Source organism: Anthonomus grandis, chromosome 6 (genome assembly GCF_022605725.1).
Source record: "Anthonomus grandis grandis chromosome 6, icAntGran1.3, whole genome shotgun sequence".
Classification (NCBI taxonomy): Eukaryota; Metazoa; Arthropoda; class Insecta; order Coleoptera; family Curculionidae; genus Anthonomus; species Anthonomus grandis.
Window position 1 is genome coordinate 34,663,044 of NC_065551.1, and position 18,470 is coordinate 34,681,513.

The 18,470-nt window shown below is 33.9% G+C and overlaps 2 protein-coding genes across 5 annotated transcripts in view; one reads left to right on the forward strand and one right to left on the reverse strand.

The window, feature by feature from the left end:
* The first annotated feature begins 329 nt into the window (after nucleotides 1–329).
* On the forward strand, nucleotides 330–10,921 carry LOC126736983 (nuclear pore complex protein Nup85). Its single transcript, XM_050441636.1, has 9 exons — nucleotides 330–496; nucleotides 556–1,269; nucleotides 1,321–1,443; nucleotides 1,607–1,825; nucleotides 1,913–2,025; nucleotides 2,079–2,296; nucleotides 2,361–2,579; nucleotides 10,500–10,599; nucleotides 10,656–10,921. Exons 1-9 carry the CDS (start codon nucleotides 473–475, stop codon nucleotides 10,861–10,863), a joined length of 1,938 nt encoding a protein of 645 aa, XP_050297593.1. The 5' UTR covers nucleotides 330–472; the 3' UTR covers nucleotides 10,864–10,921.
* Nucleotides 10,922–11,166: 245 nt separating this feature from the next.
* The window catches only part of LOC126736984 (epsin-2), a 29,059-nt gene continuing 21,755 nt past the window's right edge, over nucleotides 11,167–18,470 (reverse strand). For all 4 annotated transcript variants that reach the window (XM_050441640.1, XM_050441638.1, XM_050441639.1 and 1 more), the window contains 5 exons: nucleotides 16,487–16,779; nucleotides 15,269–15,462; nucleotides 14,980–15,207; nucleotides 14,598–14,764; nucleotides 11,167–11,799 (listed from right to left, as the gene is read on the reverse strand). In XM_050441640.1, coding sequence (XP_050297597.1) covers nucleotides 14,607–14,764; nucleotides 14,980–15,207; nucleotides 15,269–15,462; nucleotides 16,487–16,779 — 873 coding nt within the window. In that variant the 3' untranslated portion in view covers nucleotides 11,167–11,799; nucleotides 14,598–14,606. The remainder of the gene's footprint in view (nucleotides 11,800–14,597; nucleotides 14,765–14,979; nucleotides 15,208–15,268; nucleotides 15,463–16,486; nucleotides 16,780–18,470) is intronic.

An 18,470-nucleotide genomic window follows, 5' to 3' on the forward strand; every position in this document is an offset into this window, starting at 1 on the left:
GTTACATAAATACATCAATATGCCGCATGTGAGGGCATATTGTACATTGGCGTATTGTATATATCTACGATTTAATTTTAATACGAATCACTAAGTTAGTACGATTCGAATATATTAATTAAGATTCGAATAGCCCAACTCTATAAATGTCACTGTCAAAAATGACAATGCCGCGTATGTGCCAGTGTTGCCAATCCTACCTTATTCTTATACAAACTACCAAAACTCTCGAATAACGACACAACAGAATAAGTACATTATAAATAATTTATTGATAATATTGTTATAATTCAAAAAAATAAATATCAAATAAAAATTTAAACAAAATTAGTAGATTGTATTTTAGAAGCTCGACAACACTGCTTGAATCTGTCACCTGACATAAACAATAACATAACCTAATTTAATATAAACCGTTTGCATTTTCCCTCCATGGACCCGTTATTTTAATGTTCGATTACTCTTAATTACTATGGCAAATGAAGAAAAAACTTTCGTAAGTAGTTTTCATTAAGCATCTACCCTTAAACCCCATTTTTTGATAATTACCTGTAGTTGGTTCCGAATGACATATGCAGGAGAGCGGGTCTAGGTGTCTCCTGGCGTCCCATGAATGAAATAACCGTATTCCCTTATCAGCTTCGCACATTCAGGCAAAAAGATGCCCCCAGCCCGTTTGCTTCTGACAAACCTTCCTCTATCTTCAATATTAGAAGAGATGTGATTCTGTTTCATGCCATTCTTCGGAAACTGGTAAATGAGTCGAATGGAACCTTTTTAGGCTTTCAAGCATTTATATCTACCAAACCCACGGATTTAAAGCCGGAAATTGTAAAGGTCAGCAGACAATATAGGTCTATTATCAGGGCTTGTTTGGAGAATTTACAAGATGAAGTTACAAAAACCCATATAACAGCAAAAGAGAGAGAAGAACTGCACAGCTACATAACAATATTTTATTCAATCGAGTGTATTTGGCACATCTGTGAGATTCTTTTCATAGATATGATGCCTGGAAATGTGGTTTTACCCCGTTTACTTGATTGGGTCAGATTTCATTTTCCCAAACATGAAAGAAATGCCGCCACATTAATCTCGGGGGATACAGAAGGCATCGAGTTGGACGAAACCTATTGGCCGACCATATTTGGGAATTTACTGCAAGGAAGGATAAAAATTGTGAGGGCTTTATTGAAACAACATTCGGCAGCCAATAGTAGTGTATTCCAAATGGTGTTGCAATTGCTCAAGAGCATGCCCACATTCAATGTAAGTGTGGAGTGTTGTTAATGGAATTTTGTTTAGTTAGGGTTGTTTTAGGTGATAAACAATGTTTCTTTGAGTGAATTTAATCTTCAGTGGCGCCACTGGACCATGGATGTACAAATGAAGATCGATGCCAAGCAGTTTATTAGTAATCGTAACTTGGACTTGCTGACAAGGGTTTGTGCTTTCATTTTATTAATTTCAATTTATTAGGTAATAATGCACAGTATATAAATACAATAGACATAAATGACACCTAGATACAGAGGTATCTGTGTGTGCCACAAGAATACATGTTGATGAGTTTTTTAAGCAGTTTAATTCTTAATTTGTTTTTTAGCTTATGGTGGGTGAGGAAGAAGCCTGGACCGAAATGATTCCCAAATGTGAAGCCTGGTATGAATTTCTGGCCGGTTACCTCTTTTACACTGAGCCAATGGTAAAAACGTTCGAACTGGGTCAATATGCTAAGCAGAGCATTGCTAAAATGCGAATGAAACATCATTTGAAGCATTTGGATAGGGTTCTTTTGGCTGCCATGGAGTTTGATATTTTTGAGGTACCATTTTATTGATTTATGGCTTTACAAACATCAAATTGCAAGAAAAAAGTTGTTGATTCTTAGTGGTTTCTATATGGCTTTTAGGTTGTCAAAGAGATCCAAGAAATGACCGAAAATGGATGGTTCGTTACTCACCTCACAGATCTGTTGTATCATGCAGGCAAACTGTCTTTATTAGAAAAAGATGTGGAAGGATTGTAAGTAGTTTATTTGATTATCATGCTTTAACATTAAAAGTCTTTTGGGGCAGTTCGGCTGAAAATTTAAGGGAATCTTTCTTATTGGACTATGGAACCACCCTTATGGGGCACAAAAGTCTTTGGCAAGTCGGTCTCAGTTACCTGGATAACTGTCCCAATGACGGTTTGCCTGCCATCGAACTACTTTTGCCTAGAATTCCTTTTGATTCTGAAGCTAAGGTGCATAAACTGGTCCGGGAGGCTAAAAATAGAAATTTGAACCACGTCGGTAAGAAATATTTGTAATGGGGGTGTCATTTTTTCAGCCTTCAGAGTTTTTGTTCGATTTTTAGCTCAGAGCATATGCAAAATCCAGGGCCTGAGGTCGCTAAGAAGGGGCCGACTGGGCAACGCTTTAACTTGGGCCCTAAAATCCCACGACGGCCCATTTACTTCCTATTTGGCCGATAAATATTTGCAGGAATATATTAATAGTGGGGACCTGAATAACACTGATTTATTGGATAATTTGGGATCGTGCATGTTGGCTAGTGATCGGCTTATTTTCTTGGGTAAGTGGTTCAATAAAGGTAGTTAGTTATAAATGCAGATCTGCAACCAAGGTTTCCTAGGTCAGAAGTTGTCTTAGTTGATATCTTTCCCTAGTAAAATGTTCTACAATCTAACAGGAAAATGCTCTTAAAGTATTTATAGGAAAAAGGGATTACTTTAAATGTGGCAAGTAATTTTATTAAGGATTTCTTACGATGGATATAAGGGGGAAACTGTGATTCGAAGTTAAGAATTTGCACAGTAAAAACTTTTTTTTACAAATGTTCACGGTTCTGGGGAATATGAAGTAATGGAAATATTCTTAAAATACGTTTGAACAAAGAGTGGACAATTCTTGCTCAATAATTTTATATATGAACGTTTTTTGTTCATAAAAAACCTCCAGAGTTAAAGGCAGATATTGCGTCATCAAGATTTTTATCATTAGCAAACTTTTATGCCTATAACTTGAGAACCACTTAAGTTATTTCAATGATTTTTTTACATTCATATAGGGTTGTTTCTGAAGATGGGTTTGAGGTTAAAAACGTGATTCTAGGTTAAAGATTTTGGTAGTTAGGGTGGTTCTAGTTGGGCCATTTTTTTACCTGCTTTTTTTACTTTTCTTGCAAATATTTTAGGAAATAATTGGAATATTCTTAAAAGCGTTTTAAGTAATTAAAGGTCACTTCTTTTTAAATAACTTGATTTATAAACGATTTTTGTATCTCAAGAATTCTCTTAGTTAGAGCACATTTCATCAACCAAGGCCCCAAAGGGGCTAAATTTTAAAATCATATTACGTCGTCAAGATCTTATACGTTAGCGGACATTTTTTAGAATACCTGAAACTCGTGAAATAAAATTGGACTGTTTGGTCCTTGTCAACAAAAGAATGTACACAAATAAAGTTAAAAACAATAATAATAAATACAGGGTTTGTTTGACGTGGAATCAAACCCTGGGACGTATATCTGATACCAATTTTAAACCCCTTTATCCCCTGATGATGGACACCACTGTGTACGAAACATGTCGAGCATTTTAAAAAACTGAATGTTTAATAAATAAGTCGAGAGAGATTGCAGGATTTTCATTTCACCTTAAAATTGGAAAGGATTTAATTACATATCAAATGCCTGGAATAGGCATGAGAGGACTTTAATAGAGACATGATTAGACTTAAAATTACCTATAATTCCTGGAATGCAATTGAAAAGGATTGGAATACATATGAAATTCCTGGAATAGACATATGAAGACAGTAAATAATGATAATAATAAAGACTTTAAGTTAGATTTACAAATAATTCTATCCTAGACATAATTGTACTATAGTGAAAAGAGGCGAAGTCCAGATCTAGGAAACCTGTACAAATAAGTTTATCTACCCTGATCTACTTAAATGGCCCAGGAAGAGACCTTAAAGTGCTTGGAAAGTCATGGAATATATTTGAAATAGACATGAAAATACTTGAAAGATTCGTGGAATTCGTGGAATAAAATTGAAGAATCCACTTAAGTTATTGTAATGATTTTTTTACATTCATATAGAGTGATTCCTGACGATGGATTTGAGGGCACTATGTGGCTCTAGGTTAAAGACTTGGGTAGTCAGGGCAGTTTTGGTTGAAGCATTTTTTTCCTAAATTTTTTTGAACAAATTTCACTTTTCTTGTAAATATTTTAGGAAATAATTGGAATAAGGATATTGAAGTTTCAAGCAAATAAAGGCCATCTCTTTCCAATTAATTTGATACGCGAACGATTTCTGTACCTCTAAAACTCTCTAAGTTAGAGTCAATTTTGTCAACCAAGGTCCAAAGGCCATCAGATTTGTTAATTTTAGAACTCATATTGCATTATGAAGATTTTTATACATTAGCGAACATTTTTGGATATAACTTGGGAACCACTTAAGTTATTTTCATGATTTTTTATATTCATAAATAGGAGTTCCTGAGGATGGATTTGAGGGTAAAAACATGGTTCTAGGTTAAAGATTTGGGTAATTAGAGCAGTTTTGGTTGGAGCATTTTTTTACCTAATTTTTTTTTACAAATTTCACTTTTCTTGCAAATATTTCAGGAATTAATGGGAGTATTCTTAAAAGAGTTTGAAGCAAGTAAAGGCCATCTTTTTCCAAATAATTTCATATAAGAACGATTTTCGTACCTCACAAATTCTTTGAGTTAGAGCCAATGTTGTCAACCAAGGTCCAAAAGCCATCAGATTTGTTAATTTTGGAACTCATATTGCATTATCAAGATTTTTATACATTAGCAAATATTTTTGGACATAACATGGGAACCACTTAAGTTATTTTCATGATTTTTCTACATTCATAAATAGGAGTTCCTGAGGATGGATTTGTGGGGAAAAACGTGATCTTAGGGTAAATATTTGCGTAGTTAGGGCAGTTTTGGTTGGGGCTTTTTTTCACCTATTTTTTTATTAACAAATTTCACTTTGCTTGCAATTATTTCAGGAATTAATGGGAATATTCTTAAAATAATTTTAGGCACATAAAGGTCATTTCTTTCCAAATACAGTGAAAGCTCCCACAAGCGGACACTTACGGTTCCGTAACTTTTGTCCGCTTATGGAAGGTGTCCGTTTAAAAGAGAATATGTGAGTATAGAGTATAAATAACGGGGTATATAATCATGAGGAAATGAGGTAATACAATAATCATGAGGAAAATGAAACAGAAACTCGCCACATTTTTAAAGTATGTATTTATACTATACAGTACATTTTTTTTATCTCGGGTCATAGGGTTTTACGTGTAATATTTTCAACCCCATGTTAGAACCTGTTCTATTTAATCGATAGGATTAAAACTTGGAACAAGTGAAGTTTAAGTTAACAGACATTAAAAAATCCCATTATTTTGCAAAAAAATTTGCGAGAAACCTATTTAAAATACGTTTTTTTGATGAAAAAGTTTGTTTTTTCTGCACCTCGTAACCTTCATTACCATTACACTTCAAAGCAGGTAGACAAGTTTGTCTGACGAAATTTGACCATCTTTTGCTGAAGGAGACAATTTTCGTAATAACTTTCTAAATTTTTTAAATGTTGAAATGCAGTAAAATCATCTTTAGCAAATTTTTTCAATATAGAAATATGATTTAGAGCTTCCCCATATGAATTTATAGTTTTTGAACCTCTTAGTGAGTCCACCAGTTCCACTTTTCTTCTGAGTCGTTTGGACTACCATATTCAAGTTGGCCTGGGCTTTCTACATCCAAATTCGAAAAGTTGTCAATGGCATTTTCTTCTGTTGTTATGTTATTGTCTGAGGCCAGGAAATCATCTACTTTCTGGGGGTCTGCTACTCCTAAATGTTTGACATGTCGCAGTAACTGAGCAAGTGTCGCTAAGGGCAGATCGTCTTCAGCATCGCAATAATTTTGCTCAGCAAATTCTGAGCTACATCCACTTTTTCTGAATCCAGCTTTGCCAAAACAGTTCTTAGTTGTAGATGAATTTACTTTATCCCATGCTGTTTTTATAAAATACAAAGCTTCTAACACATTAATATACTTTGTAAGCTCAGATAAGCTTTGGACATCGTCAATTTTTGTTAAAATATGTTTTAAAATCAAATGCCGATAATAAAATTTAAAGTTCTGTATAATACCTTGATCCAAGGGCTGACAAACTGAAGTTGTGTTTGGCGGTAAAAATATAATTTTCACATTTTTCATATTCAGATCAAGAGGATGAGAGCATGCATTGTCTAAAAATAAAATTGGATTTCCAAGTCGCTGGTAGATCCTTAATAACAACGTTTTTTAAAGCACGGGGACGAGCCGCTTTCCCGATCACAATCAAATCGCATTTTTCACCGGCCATATTTGCACAGAATAAAATGGTTAGTCTATCTTTAGACAACTTTTTAACCACACATGTTTCTCCTTTAAGGGACAGAGTTTTGTCGGGCAATGCGCGAAAAAAAAGTCCACTTTCATCTGCGTTGTACACGTCTTCTGGTTTGTAGCCAAGCAACATGGACAGAAGTTTCTCCAAAAATTGTGACACATCAATTTGATCAACTGCAGCAGCTTCGCCAGATATGCATTTGAAACTCACACTATGTCTCTTGCACCACTTTTGCAGCCACCAGTCGGACGCACTGAAATAATTATAGCCCAAAGTAATGGCGATTTCTTTAGCCTTCGTTTTCACTAACGGCCCTGAGATTGGAATGTTCTGACTTCTAGCTTTCACAAACCACTCAAAACATGTTTTGTCTATAGCAAAAGCTTCCTTTTTTAAAAAATCCTTCTTTTGATTTATATTAGTTCCTGATTGCCATTTACTCCTGATATCTTCCTTATTTTTGGCAATTTCAGCTGCTTGCGTTTTCCCAATACTAAACCTCTTTGCCAAATGACGAACTGAAACAGTTTCTCTGTCCAATACGTTAACAACTTCCATCTTTTCCTTTAACGAGAGCATCCTTTTTTTTGGTGCCATTTTACAGTTACAATAATAAAATATCTCCATCAACTAGGAATTTGCCTGAACTGAAGATAAACCACAAGATTACATACTGGGTAGCCAACGAAATGCGTAAATGGGGAATCACCTAATATAAATCGGGGAATTACCGAATTTTATGTATGTAGATATCGTCGTTGATCTTCCAAACTGACGTATCTCATTTTTCCTAATTGTTCAGGAGAGCAGATTTAAGTTTTATTGATTATTAGGCTGTAAAATTGGGGACTAATCATTTAGTTAAATGAACATATTTTTAATTTATATAAAGGAAAAATATGTTTACTTTAAACTGTCTGAGAGCGTTGACATTAAAAACTTTCGGTTTCTTAAATTTTTTGAAAAATTTCAGATACGACTATTTGTGAGACCAAAATATCTAAATTAAAATCATTTACGCCCATTTTTTCTTTAGATAATACGTCGCTTCAGGCAAATAAAACGAAATTAAAAAACATTTTTTTGTATTAAAAAGTTTTTTATTGCAATTCAAAATCAAACAAAGAAACGCGCATACTTGTATGAAAAGTTCTTCATAAAAAAGTAGTAAGAAACAAACTGAACAAAGATTTTTTTTTTAAATAGATAAACTTCATCCTAAGAATAATACTGTTGGTAACAAAAAACAAAAAGGTCATTCTTAAAACCACTGTCTACTGTCAAGAACGAAAAACAAACAAATAACACAGTTGCGGCCTATTTAATGTGGAAGTGAACGATAGAAGTTCTTGTGTTCTTGTGCTCTTCCAGTCTTATTATGGGAGTCTGACCAATACAGAATGTTTGAAAATCGGAGAACTTCTCTCTGGATACTTTAATAGGTTCTGAATTCAGCTTTCCAGGATGTACGTTGTTAAGGTTGACTTTAAGGCGTTTAAGTGACAATGATTTGTATTTTTCTTCAAGATGGCTTGTTTTGAAAAATATCTCATGAGGAGAATTTTTGCTCACCTTAATTACCATAATCTCCGTCCATTTTATCTGCTCTCCAGTAGTTGCTGTTTTTACCGATAAAAGTCTTAAATCTCTTGAAAGGCCTTTAAAGTCCAAAAAAATCAGTAAATTCAAGGGGGTTAATCTTGCTATGTGTTCCTCAATGTTAAGTCTTACTGCGTAGTCTCTAGCAATAATTTGTTCAGATTTTCGGCCACCTCTTTTATCTAAATTCACCACGCCCAGTGAATCTAATTTTTCTAAAGCAGTTCTTACCACTCTTTCTGAGATACTCAAGGTGTTCAAGAAAAATTTTTTGCAGACACGAACAGGGCTGTTTTTCATAGAAAAAAATATCTTACACTGTTTTGTCTGCGTGATTGTTCCGTTTTTGTTTGGTATCGATTTTTTCCGTATGACGCACTATAAATTCACGTTGACGATTAACATCTGCGAGCTCATAGTACGCAGCAAAAATTTGCAAACGCTGAGATTCATCGATTGTAGAGCAACGCCGACCTAATTTTTCGCAACTTTCACCTCCGCATCTCGGCTTAATAACCCTAGCTGAAATCACTTTTAACCCTTTGACTGTTAAGTATTCTTTACCTGAATTTCGTAGATGTTTGGCCAGTTTTTGTTTATTAACACGATTTTTTTTATTTTGTACCTCTTCTTTTTCTGTCCCTTCTACAGTGTGATGTTCTGGTTGTAGGTTTGTATTCGAACTAGATATTCTTTTAGCTTTCTTTTCTCTATAACTTCTATCGTGTCTACCGCAATCTGGATTGTCGATAAATGGTCCGAGCATAGCAAAATTAAGCAACGCTCGCATGAACTAAATACTTCAACTTTACATCTTCTTACTTCACACGTAGCTTTGTATGGAGGATCAGCGTCAGAATCATAGCAATCTTCCTCAAAATCCTTGTAATCATCAGCGTTCAATTGTTCTTCGTCTCTTGAAGATAATTCGTTTATAGTTTCTACAACAGAGTTTCTATTAACCTGTCCCAGGACCAAGTCTTCTTCGGAAAAAAATATTTCTATATCAGAAATCAGAAGCCAATATGATGAGTTCGAAATTCTAAAAATTTTGTTTGTAATCTTACCTGAACTTTTTTGAATTACACCCAAAGAAGTATCGTCATAAAATGAATGTGACATTACACACTCTGTATCTATTATTTTATCACTGGTACTCGATTTTCGACAGGTTTTTCTTTACTTTTATCCGACTGTAATTCTTCTAGTAACTTAAACTGTAGTTTTTCTAAAGAAGGTAATTTTATATTAGTCATTAGTTTAAAATGTAATTCCAAAACTAAAGTTTAAATAATTCCCAAAATATCATTCATATTCTTACCTGAACGTTTTTTAATTATTGCACTTAAAGGAATATCTTCATCAGATGAATTAGACATTGCACACTCGGTGTCTACTGACTTGCCTTGTAGTGTTTCTGAAAAAAATAATTCTATATATGTCAGGCATTACTGTAAATAAAATTTAAAGTGAAGTTCCACAATACCAAAATATTACACACTGTCTTACCTGAACATTTTTTAATTTTTACAGGAAAGTCGGCGTTAGTATCTATTATATTTCCACTATACCACTTATTGGAATAATACATTTTAACCTTAGTGCCTATTTTTAATTGTCCACTAAACAACAGTTCTTTAGAAGACGACATTTTTTGTCCCGTCTTTCCACAACACAAGCACATCCATCATAAAAACAGTACAATCGTAAACTTGAAATCAACTACATACAACAAGCAACAACTGCACGCTGCAACGAACTGACTATCTAACACCGCATTTTATCCAGTCTGCAATGATTACGCACTTGGATTATTATTCCTGTCAGAACTCGTTAAACTGAGTTACGCCTGAAGTGGTTGGATATGTTTAAAAAAATAAATATCTCACAAACTGACTTACGTCTGTTTGTGAGATGAAAATTTACCTATTTAGAAGCAAGTTGCTGTAAAAATCACAAATTCGCATTTTTATGAGATACGTCAGTTTTGAAGATTAACAACGATATGTTTATGCAATAAGCGGAACTAAAAATCGTCCGGGTTTCGCGTCCGCTTATGGGAGATTTTTTGATCACATACAGAAAAATCTAGTGTCCGCGTCCGTTTATAAGAGCGTCCGCTTATCGGAATGCATTTAACATTGAAAATGATATGCCGAAATTCGGTTCCAGGAACTTTGTCCGGTTAAAACAGATGTCCGCAAGGAGGGCTTTCACTGTAATTTGATATACGTACGATTTTTGTACCTTAAAAACTCTCTAAGTTAGAGCCAATTTTGTCAAACAACATCTTGAAATGCCCATTAATTAAATTAATAAGTCCATTTTTGGACGTTACTCAGTAACCCTTTCCTGGGAATGGATTTAAAGGTAAAAACGTGATTCTAGTATGAAAATAATTAAAATAATAAACGTCTTAACTATTTACTTATTCACTGTTTTTTTCTTGTCAGGCAAATACCATGAATTTCGCAAGCTTTACCAAGCAGGAGAGTATAAAGAGTGCGGTTATCTACTAGTTTCCCTTTTGGCATCGAAAATCGTCCCCAAATAGTAAGTTACTCCGATAAACTCCTCAAAATCATAAAACATGAACTTTTCTTTCACAGTTTCTGGTCGGTTCTCCTTAGCGAGGCTATTCCTTTACTAGAAAGCGAGGAACTTGTATTCTCTTCAAACGACACGTACCAAATCCTGCACTGTTTGGAAGAAAAAGAATCCATTCCGGAACTGAGCGACCAATTGGCCATTATAAGGTTAGCGACTGCAAGGAACTTATCTAGGGCCTTAATGTTCGAAGCACAATTGACGAATTAATTAAGAGTTTGTTTATGTTTTTTTTTTTAAATACGAAATAAAAGTGCGTTTACACATTTTTATGCCAATTTATTTCTTATTACGAATGTAAGTGAAAAATAGCTATAAATGATACAATAAGTTCCATTATACCATTGTTAAAACCACTTCTTATCATACAAAATTCCTGGGTTTAAAATAATACTATATACATGTTAATAGTAAAAGCAATAATAAAACATACTCGTATATAGATAATTTTTAAATTTTCAAAATTGCCACAATCATTTTTTTTTTTATATAATATATATACAATAGTAAAAGTAATAATTACAAAGAATATATTAAAATAATATTTTTTTTTACATTAAACAACAAAACATCATATTAATAATTATAAAGTAACAAACTATATAAATCTTAAATTATTTAATTTTTGTAATATTAATGAAAATCATATTACAGGCTGCCCCTTAAAGAAGCCCTCCGGGTGAAGTCCAGAAGTGCACGGTGGCAAACGAAAATAGGCAATAACCGCGTGCAAATGAACATTTTCGCCTTAATAATTAAAAAAATAAAATGAATCACTATCAGTCTATAGTATTGCGACGGATATTACATAATGTTCGATCGAAAGCCCCTCGTTTTCTTTTATGTTGGTGGTTGGAAACTTTAATGAGCAAAATTTGGGTTTCGTTTACATAATGTCTAGACTGTCTTGAATGGTCCAAACCCTTTGACCCTCCCCCTTTTTATTTTTAAACGAGGTAAAAATACCCTTAAAAAAAGGGTAATAATAGGGAAGGGGGCGCGTATGTATAAAAATAAGTTCAACGGAAAGCTAGCCACTATATTCATCTACTTATATATTATAGTTTTGCACCATCTGAAAACATTTTCGTGTGTGTGTTTTTTTCTCGTCTTTCTTCTTGTCTGGTAGTTGTTTTATTGCTCGATCTGAAATGATTTTGAATCAGTTTTGGGTGCATTTTATGCTGATATGAAATTTGGGAAGAAAATGTGTAGCGAGCATACAGGAGGGCAATTTGAAAACTTTCAATGCAAATATCTTTGAAAGTGAAAAAGTTAATTTGGTTCAAATGTTTTATAGGTAGGGTGAAGAACTACTATATTTAAGTGATGGGGTGAGTAACCCCTTGGGTTCTATGCAATTCAACACGTAAATTTAAATAGCTCTCCTATCGCCTTTGTAATAAAACGTGTTTTTCAGTGGTATTCATTGTTTTATTCATTGTAAAGTTCATAACTCAAAAAATTGACCAGATTTCATTTTGAAAATTTGTACACATATTCCATGGACAATTTCGTTGGTCACCTATTTCAGCATTTTTCCAAATTCGGACAAGAATTTATGAAAATAATTTTTTTCTGAAAATATTGATTTTTTTTCTATTTTTTCGACACAAAGTTCATAACTTAAAAAATTGACCAGATATCATCTGGAAAATTTGTACACATATTCCATGGACAATTTCGTTGGACACCTATTTCAGCGTTTTTCCAAATTCGGACAAGAATTTATGAAAATAATTTTTTTTTGAAAATATTGATTTTTTTTTTCTATTTATTCGACACAAAGTTGATAACTCAAAAAATTGACCAGATATCATCTGGAAAATTTGTACACATATTCTATGGACAATTTCGTTGGACACCTATTTCAGCGTTTTTCCAAATTCGGACAAGAATTTATGAAAATAATTTTTTTTTGAAAATATTGATTTTTTTTTTCTATTTATTCGACACAAAGTTGATAACTCAAAAAATTGACCAGATATCATCTGGAAAATTTGTACACATATTCTATGGACAATTTCATTGGACACCTATTTCAGCGTTTTTCCAAATTCGGACAAGAATTAATGAAAATAATTTTTTTTTGAAAATATTGATTTTTTTTCTATTTATTCGACACAAAATTCATAACTCAAAAAACTGACCAGATTTCATTTTGAAAATTTGCACACATATTCCATGGACAATTTTGTTGGACACCTATTTCAGCGTTTTTCCAAATTCGGACAAGAATTTATAAAAATAATTTTTTTTCTGAAAATATTGATTTTTTTTCTATTTATTCGACACAAAATTCATAACTCAAAAAATTGACCAGATATCATCTTGAAAATTCGTACACATATTCTATTGACAATTTCATTGGACACCTATTTCAGCGTTTTTCCAAATTCGGACAAGAATTTATAAAAATAATTTTTTTTCTGAAAATATTGATTTTTTTTCTATTTATTCGACACAAAATTCATAACTCAAAAAACTGACCAGATTTCATTTTGAAAATTTGCACACATATTCCATGGACAATTTTGTTGGACACCTATTTCAGCGTTTTTCCAAATTCGGACAAGAATTTATAAAAATAATTTTTTTTCTGAAAATATTGATTTTTTTTCTATTTATTCGACACAAAATTCATAACTCAAAAAACTGACCAGATTTCATTTTGAAAATTTGCACACATATTCCATGGACAATTTTGTTGGACACCTATTTCAGCGTTTTTCCAAATTCGGACAAGAATTTATAAAAATAATTTTTTTTCTGAAAATATTGATTTTTTTTCTATTTATTCGACACAAAATTCATAACTCAAAAAACTGACCAGATTTCATTTTGAAAATTTGCACACATATTCCATGAACAATTTCGTTGGACACCTATTTCAGCGTTTTTCCAAATTTGAAAGAAGAGGTCCAATAGAACAGCCGCCCAGTTTACCAGATCTAACACCCCTCGATTTTCTCAGGGTGTTACGGTTTATTTTCTACAAATGCAGAAGAAATTTCGCTGACAGAACTTTAAAAGGAAATTTCTTAGCTAATCTAGTACTAAGGGTAATAAAATAAACAATAATCACTTCAGTATAAATTCTAATTTTGATATCTATAAATTTCAATAGATCTCTGCTTGGCGCTAGAAGCTTGACTTCAACAGTTTTAAATATGAAACGTTCGCGTTCCATATCTTTATCTCCTCTTTCTTTCTTCGTTTTTCTTGTACCTATTTTTTTTATTATCATGTTTTGAGAATCTCATTTAATAAAATAGCATTTTAAAAATGATTTTTTTAAATTTTTTGGATCCTATATTAAATTAAAAACAAAATTATGCATATTAATACCTACTGCTTAAAAGGATTTTTAATTTGAAGTATCACAAGTGCTCACTCCATGACTCAAATATGGTAGTTTATAACTTTTTTAATTTCAGAGATATTCGCATTGGAAGTTTTCAAATTGGCACCCTGTACACAAGGGTGTCTGTTTTTGGCAAATTCATATACAAGATGTCAGTAATTAAATAATTTTCCTACATTTCAAACATGCATCTTTTAATTTACAAAAAAAACGGGGAATAAATGTGACTTTATTTAGGAAGTTTTTGACTAGGGTGACCTAGGAAAGTATGTTTAACTTATACAGTAAATTCTTTAATAAATTTCATTAGACATCATAGAGAGCATCTTTATATTTTGCCAAAAAAATAATTTTAAGGATTCCTGAACGTTTTTATTGGATATTGAGAGGCTAGAATTAGCACGCTCCCGAGCACATGCTGAACTCAAACAAAGTCGTAGTTGTTTACTAATTCTAGTCTTTGAATGTTCGAAGAAAAATTATGCTAATCACCCTATACAGTTTCTGATAACTCTAGTTGAACTTCCAATAAAATAATAAAAACCTTTTCAATGTTGTAAAAATGATAGTCGAAACAAACCTTTGTACGTTAAGATAAAAACGGATTGGGCGGCTCGTTGGCCTTCATCCAAGGGGCGGCGACGTTACCGTTACCGTTTAACGTCGTATTACTGGGCACAGGGGTCCAAGGATCCGACGGGGGGGCATTGAACGCGCCATTCGTCGGATACGCTGCCGAAAATTGACCTGGAAAAGTGAAAAACCAAGAAAACGGTAGTTCATTATCAAAATTTAATTCAATTCAATTAAATTATGAAAGAAGATTCACGAAAATCTTAATATTTTGAAAACTCTCCCGTAAGGGTTCTATTAATTTCAACTTTCGAACGAAAGCTGATGAGTTACTTTACCAAAAAGGACCTTATTGTCACGAATTATAACTGAAAAAAAGTCACACTCACCGGTCGTACTACTAGTCCCGAAAACCGGTGCCGCCCCAAAGCCGGCCAAAGTAGGCTGCGGGGGCGGAGCGGCCGCCCCGAATTGCGCAAACGACTGTTGCTTGATCTCGTTGATCGACGGTTTCGGCGGTTGCGGATTGAAAATTTGCCGGTTGACCGCCGGCGGTGGTTGAGGCACTGCTGGATCCGAGAACGGGTTCGCCGGCAAAGCGGGATTGTTCGGTTTAGCTAGAAATTCGTTTAATGTTCATATCAAACAGTTGTTTTGAGTCATTTTTAGCTCACTCACTTGTGGTAACTAAATTATCTAAATTGACTAAGGCCGAGTTCTCTCCCAGGAAACTTTGGGGCGTCTTTTTCGAACCGACGTTCGTAGTCGGACTGGAACCGGGAACGGGCGGCAACGCGTCCCCCAAAAGGTTTAATTCGAACGGGTCGGTCGCGGTGTTGCCGTTGGTTTTTAGCGGGGACGTAGGTCGGTTTCTGAATTTGAAAGAATCACTGTTTAATATACAAATGACGGGTTTTTTTTTGAGTGTCTTGACAAAAAACCATACAATAAAAAATCATAGACAAAACTTAAACAACAGATTCCAATCGATGGGCTGTAATAATATTTTTTCTGATAGAGCAGGTGGCGTTCCCTAGGGGTTAATTTTGGGCTCTCTTAATGTTCCTTACTTCAGATTTACTAAAATCATTCAACTTTTGTAAGATTCAGGCTTTCGCTGATGGCACGCAGATCTACATGTGCTTTGATACGAAAGATTTTAAAGTAATGGAATTATGCATTAATGAAGATCTTAAAACTTTTATGTCAATCTTCTCAAGGATCACAATTTGAAGCTTAAGCAGGAAAAATCTAATGTTAAAAAAATTGGAGTTTTTAAAGAATAATTTAAATATAATTACAGATAATTCGAAATTAATATTTCTCAAGAGTACTAAAAACTTGGGGGTTGTTATCGATATTCAAGATTTCAAGAACATTTAAGAAAACTCATCCAAAAATCATTTTTTTCTTTGAAAATTTTATACACTAATAGGCACATATTAAGTAAATCCCCTAAAAAAAGTGTATGTAAAAATTCTTCATGCTTTCAAATTTCCCGCCACTGCGATTACCACGCCATACGGAATACATGAGGTTCGGCTGGAAACCAATCTTTTATGATTTGGCATTAGCATTGGAAATTCCTTTCTATTTCCATAGGTTAATATTTTGTGACTATAATTGAAAGAGCTTCTTTGGACACACATGGACAGGTTGAAATCGATCTTTACAACAAAAATTTTAAGAGTACTATTCCGTAGCATGAAAAGTCAAAAGGCTAGATGACGTTGGGTAACCGTGTCGTTTAACTGCGTGGTATATTTACACTATTTTAAAGAAAGAGACAGAGAGACAATTATTGAGGAAACAAATATTGTACGGTTATTTTCTCTCTAAGCTTCTGTGCCAATTCTAACCTAACCACCATTTAATTAGTACTATAAATTAACTTACCTATTCGTAATAATATCAAACTCGTCCATATCAGTGGACGAACCGGGGCTAGTGGGCGACCAAGGATCCTTAACCGTGCCGGCGGATTTATTAACCGGCGATAGGCTCGAAAGGGGATTGGCGACGGCGGCAGCTGCAGCACCGCCCCCCGCCGGCAACCCCCAGGGGTCCGCTCTGGGGGCGGCCGGAGGAGGCAACTGGGGGGCGGAGGCCGGTTGCCAGGGGTCCGCCGAGAGCGGCGCCCCCAGGGGCGGATGCTGGGGCGACGACGACGATTGCCACGGGGACGATTGCTAAAAAGAAAACTCGGTTATGTAAGTTTTTCATTTTAAACGCTAGCAGGATGAACACTGTACAGGGTGTTGCAGAACTATGGGATCAAACTTGTAGGGGTTATTCAGTGCAACAGTAGAAAACATTGGCTCAAGGCTCTCCTACAGATAGACTAAGCAATCCGATAACAGGAAAGCACAAAGTATCTTATGAATTTAAATACAAGTAAGCGCTTTGCCAAACATTACATTTTTACCAAGCAATATAAACCTAACTAACTTATTTAATAGTATCTCTTATAAACTTCATAGTTTTGGTTTTCTATCGGATTCCTTGATCCTTTTAAGAGCTATCTCTTAAATAGAAAGCAATATGTCTGTCAACGGGGTTTCTGTTCCTATAAATATACTGCGTCATCGGGGGTTCCCCAAGGGTCAAATTAAGGTCCATTATTTTTTCTCTTATTTATCAATGACTTAAGTGATAAACTAGATCAACAAAAGCTCTTATTTGCTGATGATCTAAAAATCTATTCTTCTGTAACCAATACTACTGATTGCATGTCTTTGCAGAACGATTTGAGGTGTGTAAGTCTGTGGTGTGATGAAAACAGGTTAAATCTAAATGTGTCTAAGTGTAAGGTGGTGTCCTTTTCTAGAAGGAAAAATGTAATCGAATTCGATTACACCCTTTCCACAAAACTTACTCGATGTTCATCAATCAGTGATTTGGGTGTGGTGTTTGATAATAAGCTTACCTTTGTGAACCAGATAGATAATATATCAAACAGTGCTAGTAGAGTCTTTGGATTTATTGTGCGAAACTGTCGGGGTTTCAGTAACATAGAAGCCTTAAAAAACTTATATTTTGCTCTTTTACGTTCTAAATTGGAATATGCTTCTATAGTGTGGAATACTTACTACCAGGTTCATAAATATTCTATCGAAAAAATACAGAGAAAATTTTTAAAGTATCTTTCCTTTAAGGCTGACGGATTTTATCCTCCTCAGGGAATCTCTTACGAAACTCTCCTAACTCGCTTTTCCGTGGAACCTCTTGAAATTAGAAGAAATAGATCGTCGGTCTTGTTGGTGCATAAGATATTGGATGGGAAAGTTGATTGTCCTGAGCTACTAAAGAATCTAAATTTTTCTGTGCCGCGTCTCAATTCAAGAAACACAAACTTATTTTATTGCCCAGGGGCCAGGACAAATGTAATGTTAAGTTCACCCTTATTTTTTATGTCAGACAATTCAAACAAAATAACGCCATTCTGTGATCTATTTGTTTGCTCACGTAATAATTTAATTAAAGTTTTTACAGAGTTGTTTACTACTTCTTAATGAACTTATATTCACGATTTGGTATTCTAAAGTTTACGTATCGCATTTGTTGTGGTACTCTATTTAGTATGCTTGGCTGATTTATATTTCGGGTTGAAATGATATTTTTGTTTTTTTTTTCTTTTTTTTCTCTTAAAATAATTTTTTAGGTACTTATAAGCTATTTAGACTTAGTTTATCTTTATATTTTGAACATTTATAATGACATATATATAGGTATGTAATTTATATTGCCCATTAAATGGTTATACTGTTGGGCTGTACTGCTTTAAATAAATAAATAAAATAAACAATAAAGAAGCATATATACATATGAACAATGACAATAGGGAAAAAAAGGACAATATTTATCGTTCTTTGCGAAATTA